The sequence below is a fragment of the Cherax quadricarinatus genome, chromosome 24, assembly GCF_038502225.1.
Source record: "Cherax quadricarinatus isolate ZL_2023a chromosome 24, ASM3850222v1, whole genome shotgun sequence".
Taxonomy (NCBI): Eukaryota; Metazoa; Arthropoda; class Malacostraca; order Decapoda; family Parastacidae; genus Cherax; species Cherax quadricarinatus.
Window position 1 is genome coordinate 32127743 of NC_091315.1, and position 18582 is coordinate 32146324.

Below are 18582 nucleotides of genomic sequence, written 5' to 3' on the forward strand. Positions count from 1 at the left end.
CCCAACACAAACAAAATTTGATGAAGACCCGCATCAGAAAATACCTAGTGTCCCGATTTATATATATATATATATATATATATATATATATATATATATATATATATATATATATATATATATATATATATATATATATATAAATTGTGTGCAAAAAATCGTGAGCAAGCTTTGCAAGATGCAGAACACACCCGGGGGGAGTCAAAAGATAGCTCTAGGCCTTTCATGTTACAATCAACACATCAGGAGCTTGCAAAGTTGCAGGAAAGAGGATAAAATCCGAGCAAACACGTTCAGTGTGAGTGTTTTTGCTAGCATGAACGTTCAGTATGAACGTGGATTTTCATCTGCCACAGATTTTACAATCATTAGGTTAAGACGCTGTCCACCAGAAGTTGGCCACGGGATGCCCTTTAAATTGATTTATTGATTATTAAATAAATATGCTATAGTATCTTCAGTGTAGTATCTTCACCACAGTATCTTCACCTCTAGAATGATTTAAAGTCCTGTGCCCTCCATCGGTATACCTATTGTTTCAAGCACATTCATGAACGTAAGTTTATTCAGATATACACAGTTACATAGATTATCATACATAGCAGCATATGTGCAGAGAACCCAAAAAAGTCAGTGACTTTTTTTTTTTTATTATTATTATTAACCGGTATTCTCCCGGCCCGGATCTTTTCCAAGTAGTAGTGACCCGGCCTTGGCTCCCTATCTGGGGAGTATCTCGAGACCTAAGTCTCCCATGGGAGGAGGTACAAGTACCTCCTCATCTTTGGGACCAACTGTCCCCAGGCCTAGCCACATTCCCCGCCCTCACGGGGCTCGTAGGTAGAAGCTAGGCCTCTGGTCTGCCATCTGCCCCGCCCCAAAGGGACTCGTGGGGATGGCAGTCGTATGAGCTACAGGTGGTAACATGCTCAGGCCTATCTCCTCCGACTTCCATTGGGGTCCTTGTGTGAGAACTACCAAGCACTGTAATGAACTCCCTCAAGTGACTATGCTATATAGCATTAATCTCGCTAGTTTTTCGATACAGAGGTTGATCAAATAGTATTAATGTTTCTACCTTCTTATTATTATTTAAATTAATGAACTGAGTTAATATTAAGTAAAGTTTAAGTCAAGTTTTGCCCAAGATACTATATATTCTTTGCGCCTTCAGTTTATTACATGTTCTGTACAGCAATACTGAGATTTAGATTAGTATCTGCATTCATAATAACTTCGTGTTATAGCGAATTGTTGTTAAATTTACCAACAAATTCTTCTTGCAAAATTTCCAGTAGTAGACATAAGACAAGTAGTCATAAGTTCGTTTTAAAACCGCCCGAAATACTCTGTGTAACCAGGGGCTTTCTATAAAGCATCTCAGTAATGCCACTTTTTCCGAATCAACTGCAAAGCATTTGTAGAAATAGTTTATCATTAGGGGTTCTGGTGGCTAAAGCTCTTGTTTCACACGGCGAGTGTCTGGGTTCGATTCCCAGTCAAGGTAGAAACATCGGGCGTGTTTCTTTACACCTGTTGTCTATGTTCACCCATCACTAAGTATGCCCGAAATGCCTAGCCATGCTAAGCGTTCTAGTGGTACACTCTGTAATCACAATTTTACTACATGTAAACCAAACAATAACCAAATTTCTGTAAACTCAGCATTGTAATCCTTATAGAGAATAAACTTTGAATCAGTAGAATGTGTACCTGGGCGTTACTCAACTGGTGTGGGTCGCATCTTGGGACATTGACCTAATTTGCCCGAAATGCTTAGCATAACAAGAGGCTTTCCATATAGTAGTATGTTATTGATGTCAGCTATGGTCTGTATACTTTGTACTTGTAATAAATATAGTATTATTTATGGTGGCCTGGTGGCTAAAGCTCCCGCTTCACACACGGAGGGCCCGGGTTCGATTCCCGGCGGGTGGAAACATTTCGACACGTTTCCTTACACCTGTTGTCCTGTTCACCTAGCAGCAAATAGGTACCTGGGTGTTAGTCGACTGGTGTGGGTCGCATCCTGGGGGACAAGATTAAGGACCCCAATGGAAATAAGTTAGACAGTCCTCGATGACGCACTGACTTTCTTCGATTATCCTGGGTGGCTAACCCCCCGGGGTTAAAAATCCGAACGAAATCTAATCTTATCTTAGCGTGTAAGAAACTAAATTAGTTTACCCTCGAGAAACTTTGTTACATTGCTCTGAGTGAGAGAGAACTTTCTCAGTAGCCTGACATGGATAACCATAATAGTGGTTTTAAAAGACACGTACACAAACACATGAGAAAACGTTTTGGTTCTGGGACCTTCGTCATTCTAACATATAAAGGTCGGAAATAATAATATATATAAGTTGGAAGTAAGATGAGAGCATCATTTAGTGGCTTGAATATTGCAACAGAGGCTTTTTTGAGATGAGGTCAGATTATTATTATTATTATTATTATTATTATTATTATTATTATCTGTATATGTGCTTGTAGAAATAATCAGACAATAGCTGACATCAGTGACAAACTATTTAGAAAGCCCCTTGTTATGCAGAGCGTTTCGGGTAAATTAGGTCAATTTTGTCCCCAGGATGCGACCCACGCCAGTCGAGTAACACCCAGGTACCTATTTTACTGATAGATGAACATGAACAGCAGGTGTCATAGGGAAACATGTAGGTGGATCCTTCAGGAAATGTTGGATTATTCTTATATTTCATTTCTAAAACTTACAAGATTTACTAAATTGATTATAATTCCTTAAACTCTCGCAGGAAATAGATGATTATTAGGTATCTCAGACAGATGACCAACAAGTTGGGTGCCAGAATTTCTTTATCTTCCTTCAACTATTCACTTTGAGTTCATATAAGGAATATGCCCCATTTAATGCACTTTAACTTTGTAACGCTTTTGTGCTGTATAGATGGAAAGATAACTGGATTAATTGGCACATGCAGGTGTCCTATGACCGAAATTGTAGGACCCATTCCTGGCATCCTGCAATGGCTAGGTTAACTTCCAAAACCCTGTATTGCATATCTTCAAATATTTAAGAAAGGTGCCTTTTAATTCGAAGATGGAGAGTTAAATTCAAGTGAGAAAGTGAATGGCAGGTAATTTCATGCGTGAAAATTTTGTTTCCCATTTATTTACAGTAAAAATATTTGTCTACCTCTTCTAAATGGCTTAAATATTTAATGGCTGATGCAGCTTAAGGTTACCTTGTGTGAGGACAAATCTGACAATGTAATAAATTAGTTTATATAAACTGGATTTGCTAGAATTTAATATAAAGATTCTTCTTATTGGCTCCAGAAAGGAAGCTGCTATGTTTACCAGAAGCATGGATGGTACTATCCCTACGGTCTTAGCGCTCCCCCATGATTATGATAGAGTTTATTGGATGCTGCTAATTATTTTATGATTACAACATAGCATCACCTGATTTCTGAAGACTAGTGTGGTTGCAGGAGTCAAGTCTCAGCTCCTGGCTCCGCTTTTCTGCTGGCTGTAACTAGGTTCATTCTCTCCTGGGTTCGAGAGCCTTATTGTACCTCTTCTTAAGTTTATATATGGATTCTACTTCTGTCACTTCATTCTCCAGTTTGTTCCACTTCTTGACTACTCTGAGGCTTAAGAAACACTTCCTAACATCCCTATAACTCATCGGAGTAGGTGGGTTGTTGGGTGTTGGTTTGGGTAGGGGGACGAGTGTGTGTGTGTGTGTGTGTGTGTGTGTGTGTGTGTGTGTGTGTGCGCGCGTGCGTGCGTGCGTGTGTGTGTGTGCGCGTGTGTGTGCGTGTGTGTGTGTGTGTGTGTGTGTGAGTGTGTGTGTGTGCGTGTGTGCGTGTGCGCGTGTGCGTGTGCGTGTGTGTGTGTGTGTGTGCGCGCGCGCGTGCGCGAAATTTCACGATATATACAAAAATTTCGACATAACCCATGCCAAATATTTTCTAAAAATTAGACGTAAAAGTTAAGTGACTTCACTATGATCACATAATGTCACTTTCTGGACAGGTATAAACTTTGGTAATAGATACCGACAAACTGATTTATAAAACACGTGAGTAAACACTAGGTCATATTAGAAAACGTTTCGGTCTTGGGACCTTGATCAAGGTCCAAGGACAGAAATCTTTTCTAATAAATATGTCCTAGTGTTTGCTCCCATGATTTTTAAACCACTTTCTCGACTATCACTATGCAATTTGTATTAAATATATCAAGAGTGTTTATACACGTTCCTTCACTATTAAAATTAAAGTGTGGTGCACAGTGGCAGTCCCGTCAACAGTTCTTGGTGCCTTGACTTGGCCGGGAGAGTCTACTCAACTACTGTCACCAGTGTTCCTGGCCGGGAGGGTCTACTCAGCTACTGTCACCAGTGTTCCATGACTAAGGCCTACAGGCCTTGGTAATGACCCGTGTTACTTGCCATGAGGTGTTCTATGCAACCAGTCAGTTAACGCCACCGTCTACATTGACCAGCACACACAACGACCAGTGTTAAGCGAGTGATAAGTATAACATTAAGTAAGACATGTGGTAGATAACTATATAATTACCCACAAGTAGTCTTGCTGCATACGTTTTTTGGCACCATTAGTTTGCACCATAACTCTTTTCAGTGCTCCTGGACAATAAAATGAAATTTTTGTTTGTTTTTCAATGTATCTGAGAGACAATTATACTAATACGGAATGGTACTCTCAACACTTATTAATATTAAGCAGGAATATGTGCGATCGTGAGAATATGAGCCAAACTTCAAAGGATGGCTGAAGTATAGCTCCAAAAGGACGCTGTTTGGATATTGTATTGTATTTCTGGTTGCGCTGGAAAAAATTCAGACATTGAAGAAAACACCCAAAACTGTTGCATTGAAAATACAACCTTCCGTGATTAACACACCTCATGTACGTGATTAACACATCTTCTGTACGTGGCAGAAAGAAAAGGGATGCAAGTCCTAAAGCAAAATTACATTAGACTGACAGCTTATCTGTGAGCCTCTGCAACATTCAAACACAACAGTGGACACTGTTTTTCCACTATAAATTGCATGAAAACAAAATTAAGGAGTAAACTCTCATCATGTAATAAGTAAAATGTTTCGCATCAAGAGTCATGACTGAGAAGTGTTATATTTAGAGTAACTAGAAAAATGCTAAGCAGAATGAACACTGAAATGTATGAAAAAGAATGCATTGAGGTACAACCTTCTGTATGTTATTGAACAAATTGTATTTTATCATACGTTGTCATTGTCACCCTTCTCATGTGTCAACATTATTGTACAAGGTGAAATGTGTAAGTTACAGTAAAACTTGTTTAAATAATATTTTATTAACAGTAAAATTGTTCAAATATGTCTGTAATGCAAATCAAATTTTTACGTCGAATTATACCCAGTTAATGGCGTTAGTATCTGGTAATACTGATCAGCTGTGTTGTTCCGGGTGTGTTGGAAGCAATACTTTTGTGTACCCTGAGTTTACTTTTCGTTTAGTGCCTCTGTAAATATTGATATTGTCAGGAGAAACTCGGTATCGATGTTGTGTAAGTATACCACGAACAAAAATAGTCCCAAGACTGATACTTAAGGTACAAATAACATACTACGTTTCAGGATATTGAGGTACGTCATATTTACCACCTTTGTTTTTATCCTACTCGTATATATTTCGTATAAAAATTATAATCTAAAAATGTTGTTAAAAATATTTGACAACTGATAAAGCTCTAAGTGTTATGGTGTTGGATTTCAAATTATTCTTTGAGTGATTACCTGATATGATTATTTGTAGTTTAATAACAACACAAGATTATTATTATTATAATCAAGGGGGAAGCGCTAAACCCGGAGGATTATACAGCGCCTGGGGGGGGGGATGTGGAAGGCATTCAGGCTTAATTCGGGGAACTGGAGCACAGATCCAATTCCCTAAATCAAGAGCCCCTCACCAACATCAAGGAACCTTCCTTGAGGGGATAACAACACAAGAACAGAGGTGCACTCTGGTAGATTAGGTTAGGTTAGGTAAGGTTCGTCAGGAAACAGGACAAATGTTTCCTGACGCGGGTCTTAGTCAGATGATGACCCGCCTTTGGAGCTTTTGGTCATCTGACCGAGGCCTTCCGCTGGCTTACCGGTCCACCCCTTTAAAAATTATGGTCAATTATAACCATTGTTAAAAAAAAAAAAAAAAAAAAAAACTCTGGTAGACGTGTTGCCCGTCTTAAATAGGTCTTGCTAAAACTCAGCCATGTCCACTTACATGTCCTACCTATTTTTAATGCTAACTGATCGTTTCAGCTACATTACTTGGCAGTGTTCCACTCATCTACAACTTTCTATTATCTTATCTTATCGTTTAAGTTGTAATGATGGTGGTAGTGATGGTGGGTTATGATTTGTGATTGTAATTGTGGTGTCAGTGGCTGTGGAAGTTGTTTTTTGATGAATTTCGTTGTCAATGTGGTGGTTGTGGTAAGAAGTGTGATTGTGGTGGTTTGTTAGTAAGATACAATAATGTTGACTATTGTCAGGTGCATCATGTCAGTAACTGCCAGTGGCCACAAGTGCATTCGGGAGGAAACAATATTTAAGCTGGAGGAGGACTGGCTGGGCTACCGGAATGGCGTCGTCCGACTTACCCCCGGCAGGTGGCTCTACCCGACGGCATACACGAAATTTGTTGATAAATATTTCAACTTAAAGGTAAAAATGCAGATTGTCCAGAGGTACAATAACAGTTAACCCCCCCCCCCCATCAAATCTGTCAAGATTAATACTTTAAACAACACTTGCTAAGTCTTTTTTCTTTTGCATTGCAGTTAGTTTAATATGTTTATTATGCACCCCATACCCATCCTGTGGGCGGTAGTCAAAAGATTACAGAGGTACATAATGGGTCCAGGGACTGGGCCTCAAAGTTTTGATAGCTGAGCAAGTTACAGAGGCAATGAATTCACAATTTACAAAGGTAATGAACTCACAATTTACAAAGGTAATGAACTCCAGGTAGGTCTAGTCACAATCATTACAAGTTACAAAGGTATTTACAGATTACAGAGGTACACAATGGGTCCAGGGACCGGGCTCCAAAGTTTTGATGGCTGAACTAGGTACAAGGTAATGAACTCACAAGTTACAAAGGTAATGAACTCACAAGTTACAAAGGTAATGAATACTGTAAGAATGGTTACTTACGTTTATACATGGCTGCAATCATGAACAAATTTTAGAGTAATGAGCAATTCACACTTCCACACCCGGTCACAACTGTAGTGAGTTATTGGTGCAAATGTTGATTGCTGAGTCTCTCTCTCTCACACACACACACACACACACACACACACACACATACAAATTCATACACACACACACATAAACACACACACACACACACACACACACAAACTCATACACACACGCACACACACTCATACTCACACACACTCATACACACACTCACACTCATACACACACACACTCATACTCACACACACACACACACACACACACACACACACACACACACACACACACACACACATGCACACATGTGGTAATGCTTTATTTACAGCTAGCAAAGTCAGGGTATTTCTCCAGAATGGTCTGTAATATACCACTGTGGATAAAATACTTAGCCATTTCTTGAACACTTCTGAGTGAGTTGTTTCTAAATTCATTAATTTTATCGCACTCCAGTACATAATGACGCAGGGTGTGACAATAATCCATCTGGCAAAGTTTACATTTCGTTTGGTCTACATCTGGTGGTGGTGATTTAACCTGCCAAAGATACTTGTAACCCAGCCGGAGCCGGGCGGTAGTGACATCCAAGAGTCTGCTTATTTTGTTGGATGCACCATAGACATGTGGCTCCTCCTGCATGATAGAATGATGATAGATGGACTCACTGGTGTCAATCTCCCTGAGCCTTAAGTCCATAAAATTCAGCTGAAGTTCTTTTCGTATTATTGTTCTCAAACTACTACCTGACAAGCCAAGATTGTAATCTACTCCCTCTTTGAAAGCATACAGCTTAGCCAATTTATCAGTTCTATCATGCATCTGAAGACCAATGTGAGATGGAATCCACAGCATGTGCACTCTGACTCCACTGTCCACAATCCTACCATACCTGTGTCTGGCTTCTGACACAAGCATGCCACAATTTATGCTTAATGAGTTGAGAGCATTTATGGATGACAGAGAATCAGTTACAATTAAACTGTCAATCTTTGATACATAGATGCATTTCAGTGCAAGGAGTATGGCAAACAGTTCTGTCTGAAGGGTAGAGGCCCAATTATTGATGCGTGCTCCAATTTCTTTAAGAGAGCCATCACTCTGTACGACAACAGCAGCACTACCAGCTGCACCAGTGGATTGGTGAACAGAACCATCAACGTAAATAATTTGCGAGAGTGTGTGCTGTGTGACTAAGTTATCAATACAGCTTAAGGCCTCATGTTTGGCTTCAAGGCGAAGTTTTGGTTGTGATTTAAGAAGTAGTTTGGGGGGAAATGGAGGAATGGTATTTTGGAATGGGGTAATATTCCATGGAGCGGAGAAGTGCCGCTGTTGCCTTACTTGACATAGATCATGTATCTGATTCATGCGGAGGTCGGTTCCAGTCTTTTCGATCCATCTGGAGGAGTGTTCACCAGTGCTGAGGAAAGTTTGGAGGGCTTCTGTGCAGGGGTTTGAATGAGCTTGCCTGAGCATATTAACCCCAATTAGGATATTTCTTTCAGTAACACGATCTCTGATGCTTGGAATATCAAGTTCTTTTTGCATATTTAAAATTTTGGCAGTACGAGGGCATCCTAGGATGATCCTCATTGCTTCGTTCTGCAGTTTTTCCAGCCCTCCAAGCTTCCAGTCAGACACAAGAGCAAGTAGTGGCGCAGCATAATCAACCAATGATCTAATATAAGCAAGATACATCATTTTCACAATTTTAACATTAGCACCATACCTGGGGTGAAGCCCTGCCACAACTCTAAGTGCTCTTAGTCGTTCTTTGTATTGGCGACAAAGTCTTGTTACAACAGGTCCAAGTAGTGGAACCTCAAAGCCTAGATACCTGTATCTGCTTACATATTCTAGAAGAGACCCATCATGCAATTGGATCTGACGAACTGTGCCTCTCTGTCGAGGAGGACGCCTATTGAGTATCTTTGTTTTATCAGTAGAGATTATCAACCCCAGGTCCTGACACGAGGCTAGTACATGATTAAGAATGTTTTGGGTGTTGGAGAATCCGGTGGTGTGAATCATTATATCATCAGCAAAACTAATCACATAATTATGGGGCTGACTAGGCATAGCATTAAGTAATGCATTAATTAGAATATTGAACAGTGTGGGACTGAGCACACCTCCCTGTGGGGTTCCTAATTCAAAGTCTTTAGTTACACTTCTATGTCCCTGGAACAACACAGACGATTTTCTGTTGGACAGGTAGCCTTTAATCCAGCGGAGAAGCCATCCTCCAACATCCATTCTGGCAAGTTCACTAATTATTACATGTCGGTTGGCTACATCGAAAGCGGATTTAAGGTCAAGGAAGGTAGTGTAGGAACTGTCAGTGTGCAGGGTGAGAAAGGTGGCTATGCAATGATGCACGCTCCTTCCATGCATGAAACCATGTAACCGGGGAGACAAAAATTGTTTGATTCTGTACATGAGACGATTAAGAATCATTCTCTCAAATGTTTTACACAAGCAGCTAGTAAGAGATATTGGGCGAAATGCATTTTGTTGATTGGGCTTAGGAATTGGAATGATGAGGCTGTTGGTCCAAGATTGAGGGAGCTCCCCAGTTACATAGCTCATGTTATATAATTCAAGTAATGGATTACCTGGTACTCGACACAGCAATCTGAGTATGTTGTAAGTAATACCATCCTCACCAGGCGACGTGGAGTTGCCCTTAGTTAGCGCTGCATCAAGTTCATAATTAGTGAAAGGAATGTTGCAATCATCTGCCTTACTGAGCATAAAGCAAACAAGTCTCTCCCTTGCATCATATTTATCATTTAATTTTGCCTGTGTGGTACTGGGAAGATTGTCATAGCTAGATGTAGCAGCCCAAGCACTGACTAACTCATTCGCCCTATGCAAGGGATGAGGGTGCGCGATCTGCCCAGTTCGTTTACCCTTAATTCTATTTAACATTCGTCTCTCACCCTGCGGGCTGAGAGGACGCTTTCTGAGCCTGCTCTTGCTTACACCTGGTGGCGAACCGTGTACTACAGTACGCAAGATGGCGGATCGTCAAGGTAGAAGAGTAAACACAGTCTGTGTGGAATTTATTCGTGGCTCTCTCAGTGGTGCAACGATGCATGTCTTGTTGCCTACCATCATTCGCGACGTCTATGGCATCCCCACTGAGGAATTATATGGTGTGGCTCTCAATGGGATGTCGAGGTTTTTTGTAAAATTCGCAAATGCCGGCTTTTACTCCAAGATTGTGGACGCTTTTCAAGAGAGAAAAATGGTGGTGAATTCAGCCGTAGAGGTATGTCTGCATGATGTCTCCACATACGTCACCTGGGTCAAAGTAAGGAACGTGCCTTTCGAGGCGGAGGAGTATGTTATTCGGAAAGTTTTTGGCAAATACGGCACGGTACATGCAGCGACCAAGGGAGTATGGAGGGAGGGCCCATACGAGGGGCTCCCGGAAGGCTCCTGCACCCTAAAGATGACATTAAAACAGCCGATTCCATCTTACGTTTATCTAGAGCACTACAGGACCCAAGTTTTTGTTCACTATGCGGGCCAACGTAAGACATGCAGGTTATGCAACTCGTATGACCATATGGCTGCTCAGTGCTCCAGACGCCTGGTTGTACGTATCCGGGAACCTTCTCCTGTGGTCCTAAGAACCGAGGCCTTTGATCTGGAGACTGGTCCCTCGCCTGAACAAGGACCTAAGCTTTGGAGTGAGGAAGTACAACAAGAGGAGATGCAGTCTATGGCGTGCGCCACCCTGTCGGTGGACACTACAAACGTGCCCACGCCACCTGTGGGGCCTACGGAGCCTGTGGGGTTGTCACAGGAAAGTTTGCTGGAGAACGTGTTAAACGATCTCCTGGATGGGGCAGAGCATAGCCCAGACGTTTCACCTGAGAGTCAAGAAGTGGTGAAGGATGATTCGCCAAAGATGGGAGACCTGGACGTGCCTACAATGACACGGATGCATGAGGTGGTGGTGGAAGTTCACCAGGAGGCTTCGTCTGGTGAGGCGATGTGTGTGGAAGTTGGTTCCCGCAAACGGACGGCAGGAGTGTCGGATATGGACGAGGTCCTGACACCGGGACAGCGTCCAGGGAAGAAATTATGGTCGAAAGTGGCGGAGGCGCCTCCTGCAGACGGGGTTGGGGCAAGCGCCCAGCATGTGGGTAGGGCACGGGGGGGTGAGGGGGGCCTTGGGAAGTCAAAGGTCAAAGGAGGTCAGTGTAATGTACATGTAGGAACGGGAAAGACCCACAAGCATAGAGGAAAACCTCCTTTGTGAATTCAAGTGTGTTACCATCAATGTAAATGGTCTGCGGGCAGAGTTTAAGTGTGTGTGGATGGAGTGGTTCTTGCGCAGATATGCTGTGGACGTATGTTTCATACAAGAACACAATTATAAGTTTGGGCGAGAGTTACGGTTAAAAGGCTACCGAATGTATGTTAGCAGTTCTTTAAAATTAAAGGGTGGGGTAGCTATAGCGGTGAAGGAGTCCAGCCCTTGGCGTGTCTTAAGATGGGAGGAGGGGGGAGGTGGGAGGGTGGTGAGGGTAGATGGGTACTGGGGTGAGGTGAGGGTTTGTTTTATTGGCGTTTACATGCCAGCGGACAGCAACACTAAAGTTAAAGTAGACTTTGTAAGGGAGGCTTTAACGTTTTACACTCGGGGTTTGCCGTTCATTACCGTCATGGGTGGGGATTGGAATTGCGTTATCCGCCATGGCGATGTTGAGCCGCGGGGGGCGGGGTGCGTTTTACCTGTCTTACGGAATCTGCTGGGGGATGCAGGGGTTTATGATGTGGTGGGGCGGGGTGGGTGGGGGGTGGAGCATACGTTCGTTCGTAGGGGCTATGCGGCCCGTCTGGATAGACTTTATGTAACACAAGGGATTAGAGTTGGGCACGTACAGACCTTTGATGTGGGGTTTTCAGATCACCGTGCAGTGCTAGCGGACTTGAACTGGGATGGAATGATCAGGGTTTATCCAGGTTATTGGAAACTGAACGTGCGGCTATTGGAGGGGGAGGGGGATGGGTCAGCTTTTCAGGACTGGTGGAAGGATATTTGGGAAACGCGACGGGCAGGTGAATGTTTGTTGGAATGGTGGGAAACGCGTGCCAAACCTGGAATAGCGAGTTATTATAAGAAGCGGGGAAAAGAGGAGGCGAGGTGGAGGTATGGGCTGCAAAACTATCTGGAGGGGCAGCTAAATGATTACTATGTGGGGGGCGGGAGTAGTAGTCGGTATGACGACATTGAACATCTTCGTAGTCGACTTGCAGAAATTCACAATGAACGTTTCAATGCGGTTAGAGTCAGAGCAGGTATGGAAGAAGTGCTATGGGGTGACAAACCTTCGGGTTGTGTCTTGCGCAAATTTAGGGTCAGGCAACAGGCGACGTCCCTCTTGCAATTGGAAGTATGCACGGGTTTGGGTGGTTACCTGCCGGGTCAAGTACTCCTCACCACGGACAGCATGAGTTTTTATGCTGATCTATGGTTTGGGGAAAAGCTACGGAGGGGAGTAGGGGGGGTCCATGAGGGCGGCCTGGTGAGGAGGGATTTCAGAAAAGTTATAAGTGACAGGGATAGAACGGTACTAGAAGGTAGCATTCGAGTGGAGGAGGTAGAGGAGGCGATTTTTAGTATGAGTAAAGGAAAGGCACCAGGTATAGATGGCATTTCGAATGATTTTTATAGGGCGCATTGGGGAAGTATTAAGCATTGTTTGGTTGATGTATTAAATTGCATGCTCACGGAGGGGAGGTTAGGTATGTCACAAAGTACGGGGGTGGTTGTGTTGGTGCCCAAAAAGGGAGGGGGGAGGGGTCTGAGTGCATATAGAGCAATATCTCTTATGTGCTCTGACTATAAAATCTTTGCAAAAGTTTTAGGAAACAGAATGAGGAAGGTTATGGGGTCGGTTATTCACGAGGGACAGCTAGGCATACCAGGTAGGAGCATGAGGGACGGACATGTACGTATTAGGGAGTTTTTGGAGGAATGTCAAGGGGGGGGTGTCCTCGGGCTTGACTGGCAAAATGCTTATGACTGTGTTGATAGGGATTTATTGAGGCTTATTTTATTGAAGCAGGGTTTTGGAGAGGGAATTGCAAGATGGGTGGATACCTTGTATGCCACGGCTATGGTACGCATACAGGTAAACGGTAAATTGGGTCAGCCGGTCCGTATGGAAAGGGGTTTGAGGCAAGGGTGCCCCCTCTCCCAGCTGCTTTTTGCTTGTATGCAAAACCCATTTTATGAGCTGGTGGATGGTGGTTTGAGGCGTGGAACGCTGAGCAGTGACCATGCAGCGCGTGTGGTCGGGTACGTAGATGATACCACAATTCTGTTAAAAGGGGAGGAGGATTTGCAGATCGTGGGATGGATTGTTGAGTTTTTTGGGGCAGAGTCAGGCATGTGCGTTAACAAGGCAAAATCGAAATTATTGGAGGTGGGTACATGGGTGGGGGGGAGGTTGGGCGAAAGGTATGGGTGGTCAGTCGTGGTGCAACTTAGAATATGTGGCATCGTGTACATGGCAGATGAGAGGGAGAGCCGAAGGGTAAACTCTGAATTGGTGGTTAACAAGGCTTTAGATCGACTTCGGGGGTTAAGAGCTGGGGATGTCTCGTTGCAACAGAGGACAGTAGTGGTTAATACACTTGTTTATAGTAAAGTATGGGGTGTGGCCGCGGTGTACCCTTTAAGAGATACGGATATTCAGGATCTGCAGAGAAGGGTCTTACGTTATGTTTGGGGTTTCGGGAGGGCTTGGTTAAGTCGGGAGGTGGTCATGACCCATGTTCGCCGTGGGGGTTTAGGTCTCTTGGCTTTGGGGCCACGGGTGAAGGCCCTCTATGTAAAGCAGCGGTTCCTTAGGGCGGGCGGTGAGAAGGGCATCCGGGTGGGTCGGGTAATGATCGAAATGCGTAAATGGTGGAGCGGCAGGGGATTAATAGAGTGTGAGGACATGCTGCGTTTGTTGTTAAAGTTGAGAAATGCGAAACGGATCCAGGTGGGGCAAATGGTCAGCATATGTTGTCGTAGGGAAATTGTACAGGGATTGTCTGTTTTTCCGCTGTATAATTGGGGGGAAATATGGAAAGGATTTTGTAAACTTAAGTTGGCACCAAGGGTTCGTGAATTGGTGTACAGATTTGTCATGGGGATTTTAGCATCAAAATCGGTCTTAAATAGGATGGGTTTGGTAAGGGAGGCGGATTGCTTGCGTTGCGGTCTTGAAGAAACAGCTTTTCATGCTGTCTACTTTTGTGATACCTTGGACAAAGTTCGTTCGTGGTTGGGGCGGGTTTTAGATTTTCTTAGTGGGGGAAGTATTTCAACCTTACGGGCCTTAACATTGGAAGTTAGCGGAGTATCAAGTGAGGTACGAAGAGCAATAATGTACGTGGTGGCTGATTTCCTCTATATCTCGTGGGGTATGCGGGAAACCGGGGGATCAGGTAGGATCAGGGCAATTGCGGCAGGTATCTACAGAACGTATTGCAGAAATAAACTCGTATATGGTAGAAGTTGGGATAATAGTTTCCCGGCAAAGTATCGATGTCTTACTGTTCAAATGTTGCTGCAACTGCGGGTGGGGTAAGGCAACAGGGGGCTGGACTCCCCCCGTGATAGCACCAAACGGTATGTTAGAGACTTTAGGGTAGAGCGCGGGTTTTAGGGAGTGACGTGTATGTATTATGAATGGTTCCATACGTCTGTGTGTGTATGGTTGTGGCGTTGTGTGGCACTGAGATCTTGAATTACTCATAAAATGAAGTCTTGTGGAATGTGTGACACGTTTTGTTAAGTTTATATGTGGCGTGATAGATGTTATAAGGAGTTTAGTGTTGGTAACTTACTAAAATCATAATAGACCATTTGGATATTACTTTTTCATGTTGTAATCTTGGGTTCTTTAAAATGTGTACATAGCCTAGTATTGTACCGACATGTAGGATGAGGTGTATTATCTTGCATTTTGAGTGTGAACTTCACGATATGCAATGTTTTGAAAGTTTATAATTCATGGTTAACATTAATATTTGATATTATATTGGTGGTGTATATTCTTCTACTTATTACAGTGTATGTGTATAGGAGTGTAATGTTTCATAACTGTTTTAGTCTGTAAATTTATGTTGTCTTGTTCATGCACTACCAACTCTTAGGTAAACACTCATTAAGGTTTTGATGAGGTCAGTGTATGACCATTCATTAGGATAATTAATGTATGTTATTTAGAACGGCGACTGTACATACGGTGGGGGGGGGTAGAAGTGTCAGCTGTGTCTGCACTGGCAATAATGATTGTAAAAGGAGGGTTTGTAGGTTATGTATATGGTTGTGGGTTATGTATATGGTTGTGGGTTATGTATATGGTTATGTATATGGTTGTGGGTTATGTATATGGTTATGTATATGGTTGTGGGTTATGTATATGGTTGTAACATGGCCATTATCTATGGTGTTCTTTAAATGTACCAGGATTGTGTACTAGAGGTTTTGTAATATCTAGTGTGGTTTTTAATTTTATACTCTTATACATTATTGTATTTGTCCTATGTTCTAAATAAAAATATAAAAAAAAAATTCTATTTATGTCCCTCCATGCCCGGCTAAGTGGGGTGTGAGCATTAAGACCGTTGACAAATTTTTCCCAGTCGGTTTGCCGCAGCTCTGTCATACGCTCTCTGGCAGCAGCAAGGGCAGCAGCAATTTTGCATTGCAAAAACATTTTTTTTCAATTTTAAAAATTTTAAATTGCAAAATCTTATTTAATAAGAATCATATCAAGACATATGGAAACAACTCATTATAGAACATATTTGGAACTAAACACAAACCTTGATAAAATGTTGTAGAAGACGATCATCAACGAGTCCAGAGACTCAATTCCAAAGTTTTGATACCTAAGCAGGTTAGTGGTAATGAATAATTTACTTGCTTATATCTGGCTATAATCATGAGTTATTTAAGCAGACATGAATTAGGTCACAAAAATATTAATGCAGCTTATATTTGGTTTTGAATTATTTATATTTCTTTATTTTTTAACAAGGTTTGCTTGAATTTAAGCAAGTTAAAAGTGTTTATGGTTTATTTATAATAGGCAAAGTCGAAGTATTTTCCAGAATGGTTGGTAATACCTACTGTGAATAAAATATTCTGACATTTTTGGAACATTCGTGAGCGAGTTCTGTCAATTCGTTAATTCTGTAGCATTCCAGCACGTAATGACGCAGGGTACGATATTAGTACATCTGGCAAAGTTATATAGTTATGTCTGCATCAGTTGGGGATGCAACCTCCCGGAGATACTTTGTAGCCCAACCGGTGCCTGGCAGTTGTGACATCCAAGAGTCTGCTGATTGTGTTGGATTAATTATAAACAAGTGACTTATTCTGCCACCTGTAGTAGTGTCTTCTAAGTACTAGTTGACAATCCAATAGTATTGTAATCCGCTCCCTCCTTGAAGGCATGTTCCACTGCAGTGGATCAGGAGACCGATTGTGTTACCGTGGTCTTACGAATATGCCGGAGATCTGTGAGAAAGTTCTCAAGTCATGAAGAGGTTAACAACACTATCACCTGCAGCATCCGGTTGACCAACAATGAGACTTGTCCTGGTTATGCGGATCCAATGGCAACCAAAAGCGTCACGATGGAATTACCTAGTAAGTCTGGGCAGAGGGCAACTAGGCGGCGTGGGACCACACATGTGCCTCCACAAGGCCTTATACCTGCCGAATACAGCAAGCTATAAGTAAGTAAGTAAGTAAATTTATTCAGGTATACACAATACAGTTACATAGAATTATCATACATAGCAGCATATGTGTAGAGAACCTAGGATAACCCAAAAAAGTCAGACAGAGTGACTTATTTCCATTGGGGTCCTTTTACCTTATTATTATAATATAAAGGTTATAATATTTTCTTATTATTCTATAATGAAGATAACATCTTATTATCATACTAAAAAGACTATCTACTACACGAGGGTCATTAAGACTATCTACAATACGAGGGTCATTAAGACTATCTACTACCCGAGGGTCATTACGACTATCTACAATACGAGGGTCATTACTAGGGATAAGGTAAAATTTACACGTATTTTAGCTAAAAAATAGAAAATCATTCCCCTCCCTATAATTTGTGTATGCAATAATTTTGCAAAAATCATTCTGGACCTAACGAAAAAATATATATATATTTCATTGTTTGTTTTTATTATTCAAATATTTCGGTATTTTCTAAGGCCAGTGTTTCTCAAACATTTCTTTCATCAGTTCAAGCAGAGCGACGTGGTGGTGAATTCGTGGCCCAAGTGCGGCACGACGTGGGTGCAGGAGATTGTGTGGACGATGAAGAACAATCCAGACCTGAACCATCCCTTGACAGCCTTGTCCATCTTTAATCGATCTCCCTTTCTCGAGTAAGCATTTATCCACAAGTTTTCTGGTTTACCTTTGGCTTGACTTCTAGCAGTGAGGTGCAGTCTGTCTCTCACTGTGAGGAGGCTGTAGGTGGGGTGGTAGCAACGGCTACCAGCAGTGAGGTGAAGGCCAGCACCTGCTACAAGTGGCGAGTTGTTCACAGTAATGGGAGGCGCATCAGAGTAAGGAAAGTTAAGAGTGCAGATCTGAAGGTAGGAAATCGCTTCTCTGTTCTCCAGGATGAATGTACTTCAGTGGCCAGTGAAGGTAAGGGTACTACTGCCCCTGCTAATGAAGGTAAGCGCATTCTTGTGGTTGGTGACTCTCAGGTAAGATATGTTGATCGTGCTTTTTGTAATAGGAATAAGAAGATGAGAGATAGAGTGTGCTTCCCTGGAGCTGGTGTTGGGGACATTGTCAACAGACTGGATAATATCATGTCAGGTAATGGGAACAAGCCCATTATCTGTCTCAGTGCTGGTGGAAATGATATTGGGAAGGGTAGGAGAGAAGAGCTGCTAGATAAGTACAGGTCAGCTATAGATTTCATTAAGTCTAAGGGAGGGATCCCAATCATATGTAGCATCTTGCCTAGAAGGGGAGTAGGAAATGAATGGTTGTCTAGGGCAATTGGTGTAAATTGCTGGCTAGACAGATACTGCAAGGAACTTGCAATCCCATTCATTGACAACTGGAACAACTTTTATGGCAAACATGATATGTATGCAAGGGATGGGGTTCATCTCTCTGGGGCAGGGGTGGTAGCACTTGCAGACTCGATTGAGAAGGCCATTGGTGAAATGCCTATGATTTTAAACTGATGGAAGATAGAGGTATGGGTGTGTGTGGGAAACAAGCAGGTTGCAACACTAGGGTT

At 42.4% G+C, this 18582-nt stretch overlaps 1 protein-coding gene across 1 annotated transcript in view; it reads left to right on the forward strand.

The window, feature by feature from the left end:
- Window positions 1-6552: 6552 nt before the first annotated feature.
- LOC128690892 (uncharacterized) overlaps window positions 6553-18582 on the forward strand; it is a 44220-nt gene continuing 32190 nt past the window's right edge. Inside the window, 2 exon segments of the mRNA XM_053779654.2 lie at window positions 6553-6724; window positions 17559-17704. Coding sequence (XP_053635629.2) covers window positions 6560-6724; window positions 17559-17704 — 311 coding nt within the window. The 5' untranslated portion in view covers window positions 6553-6559.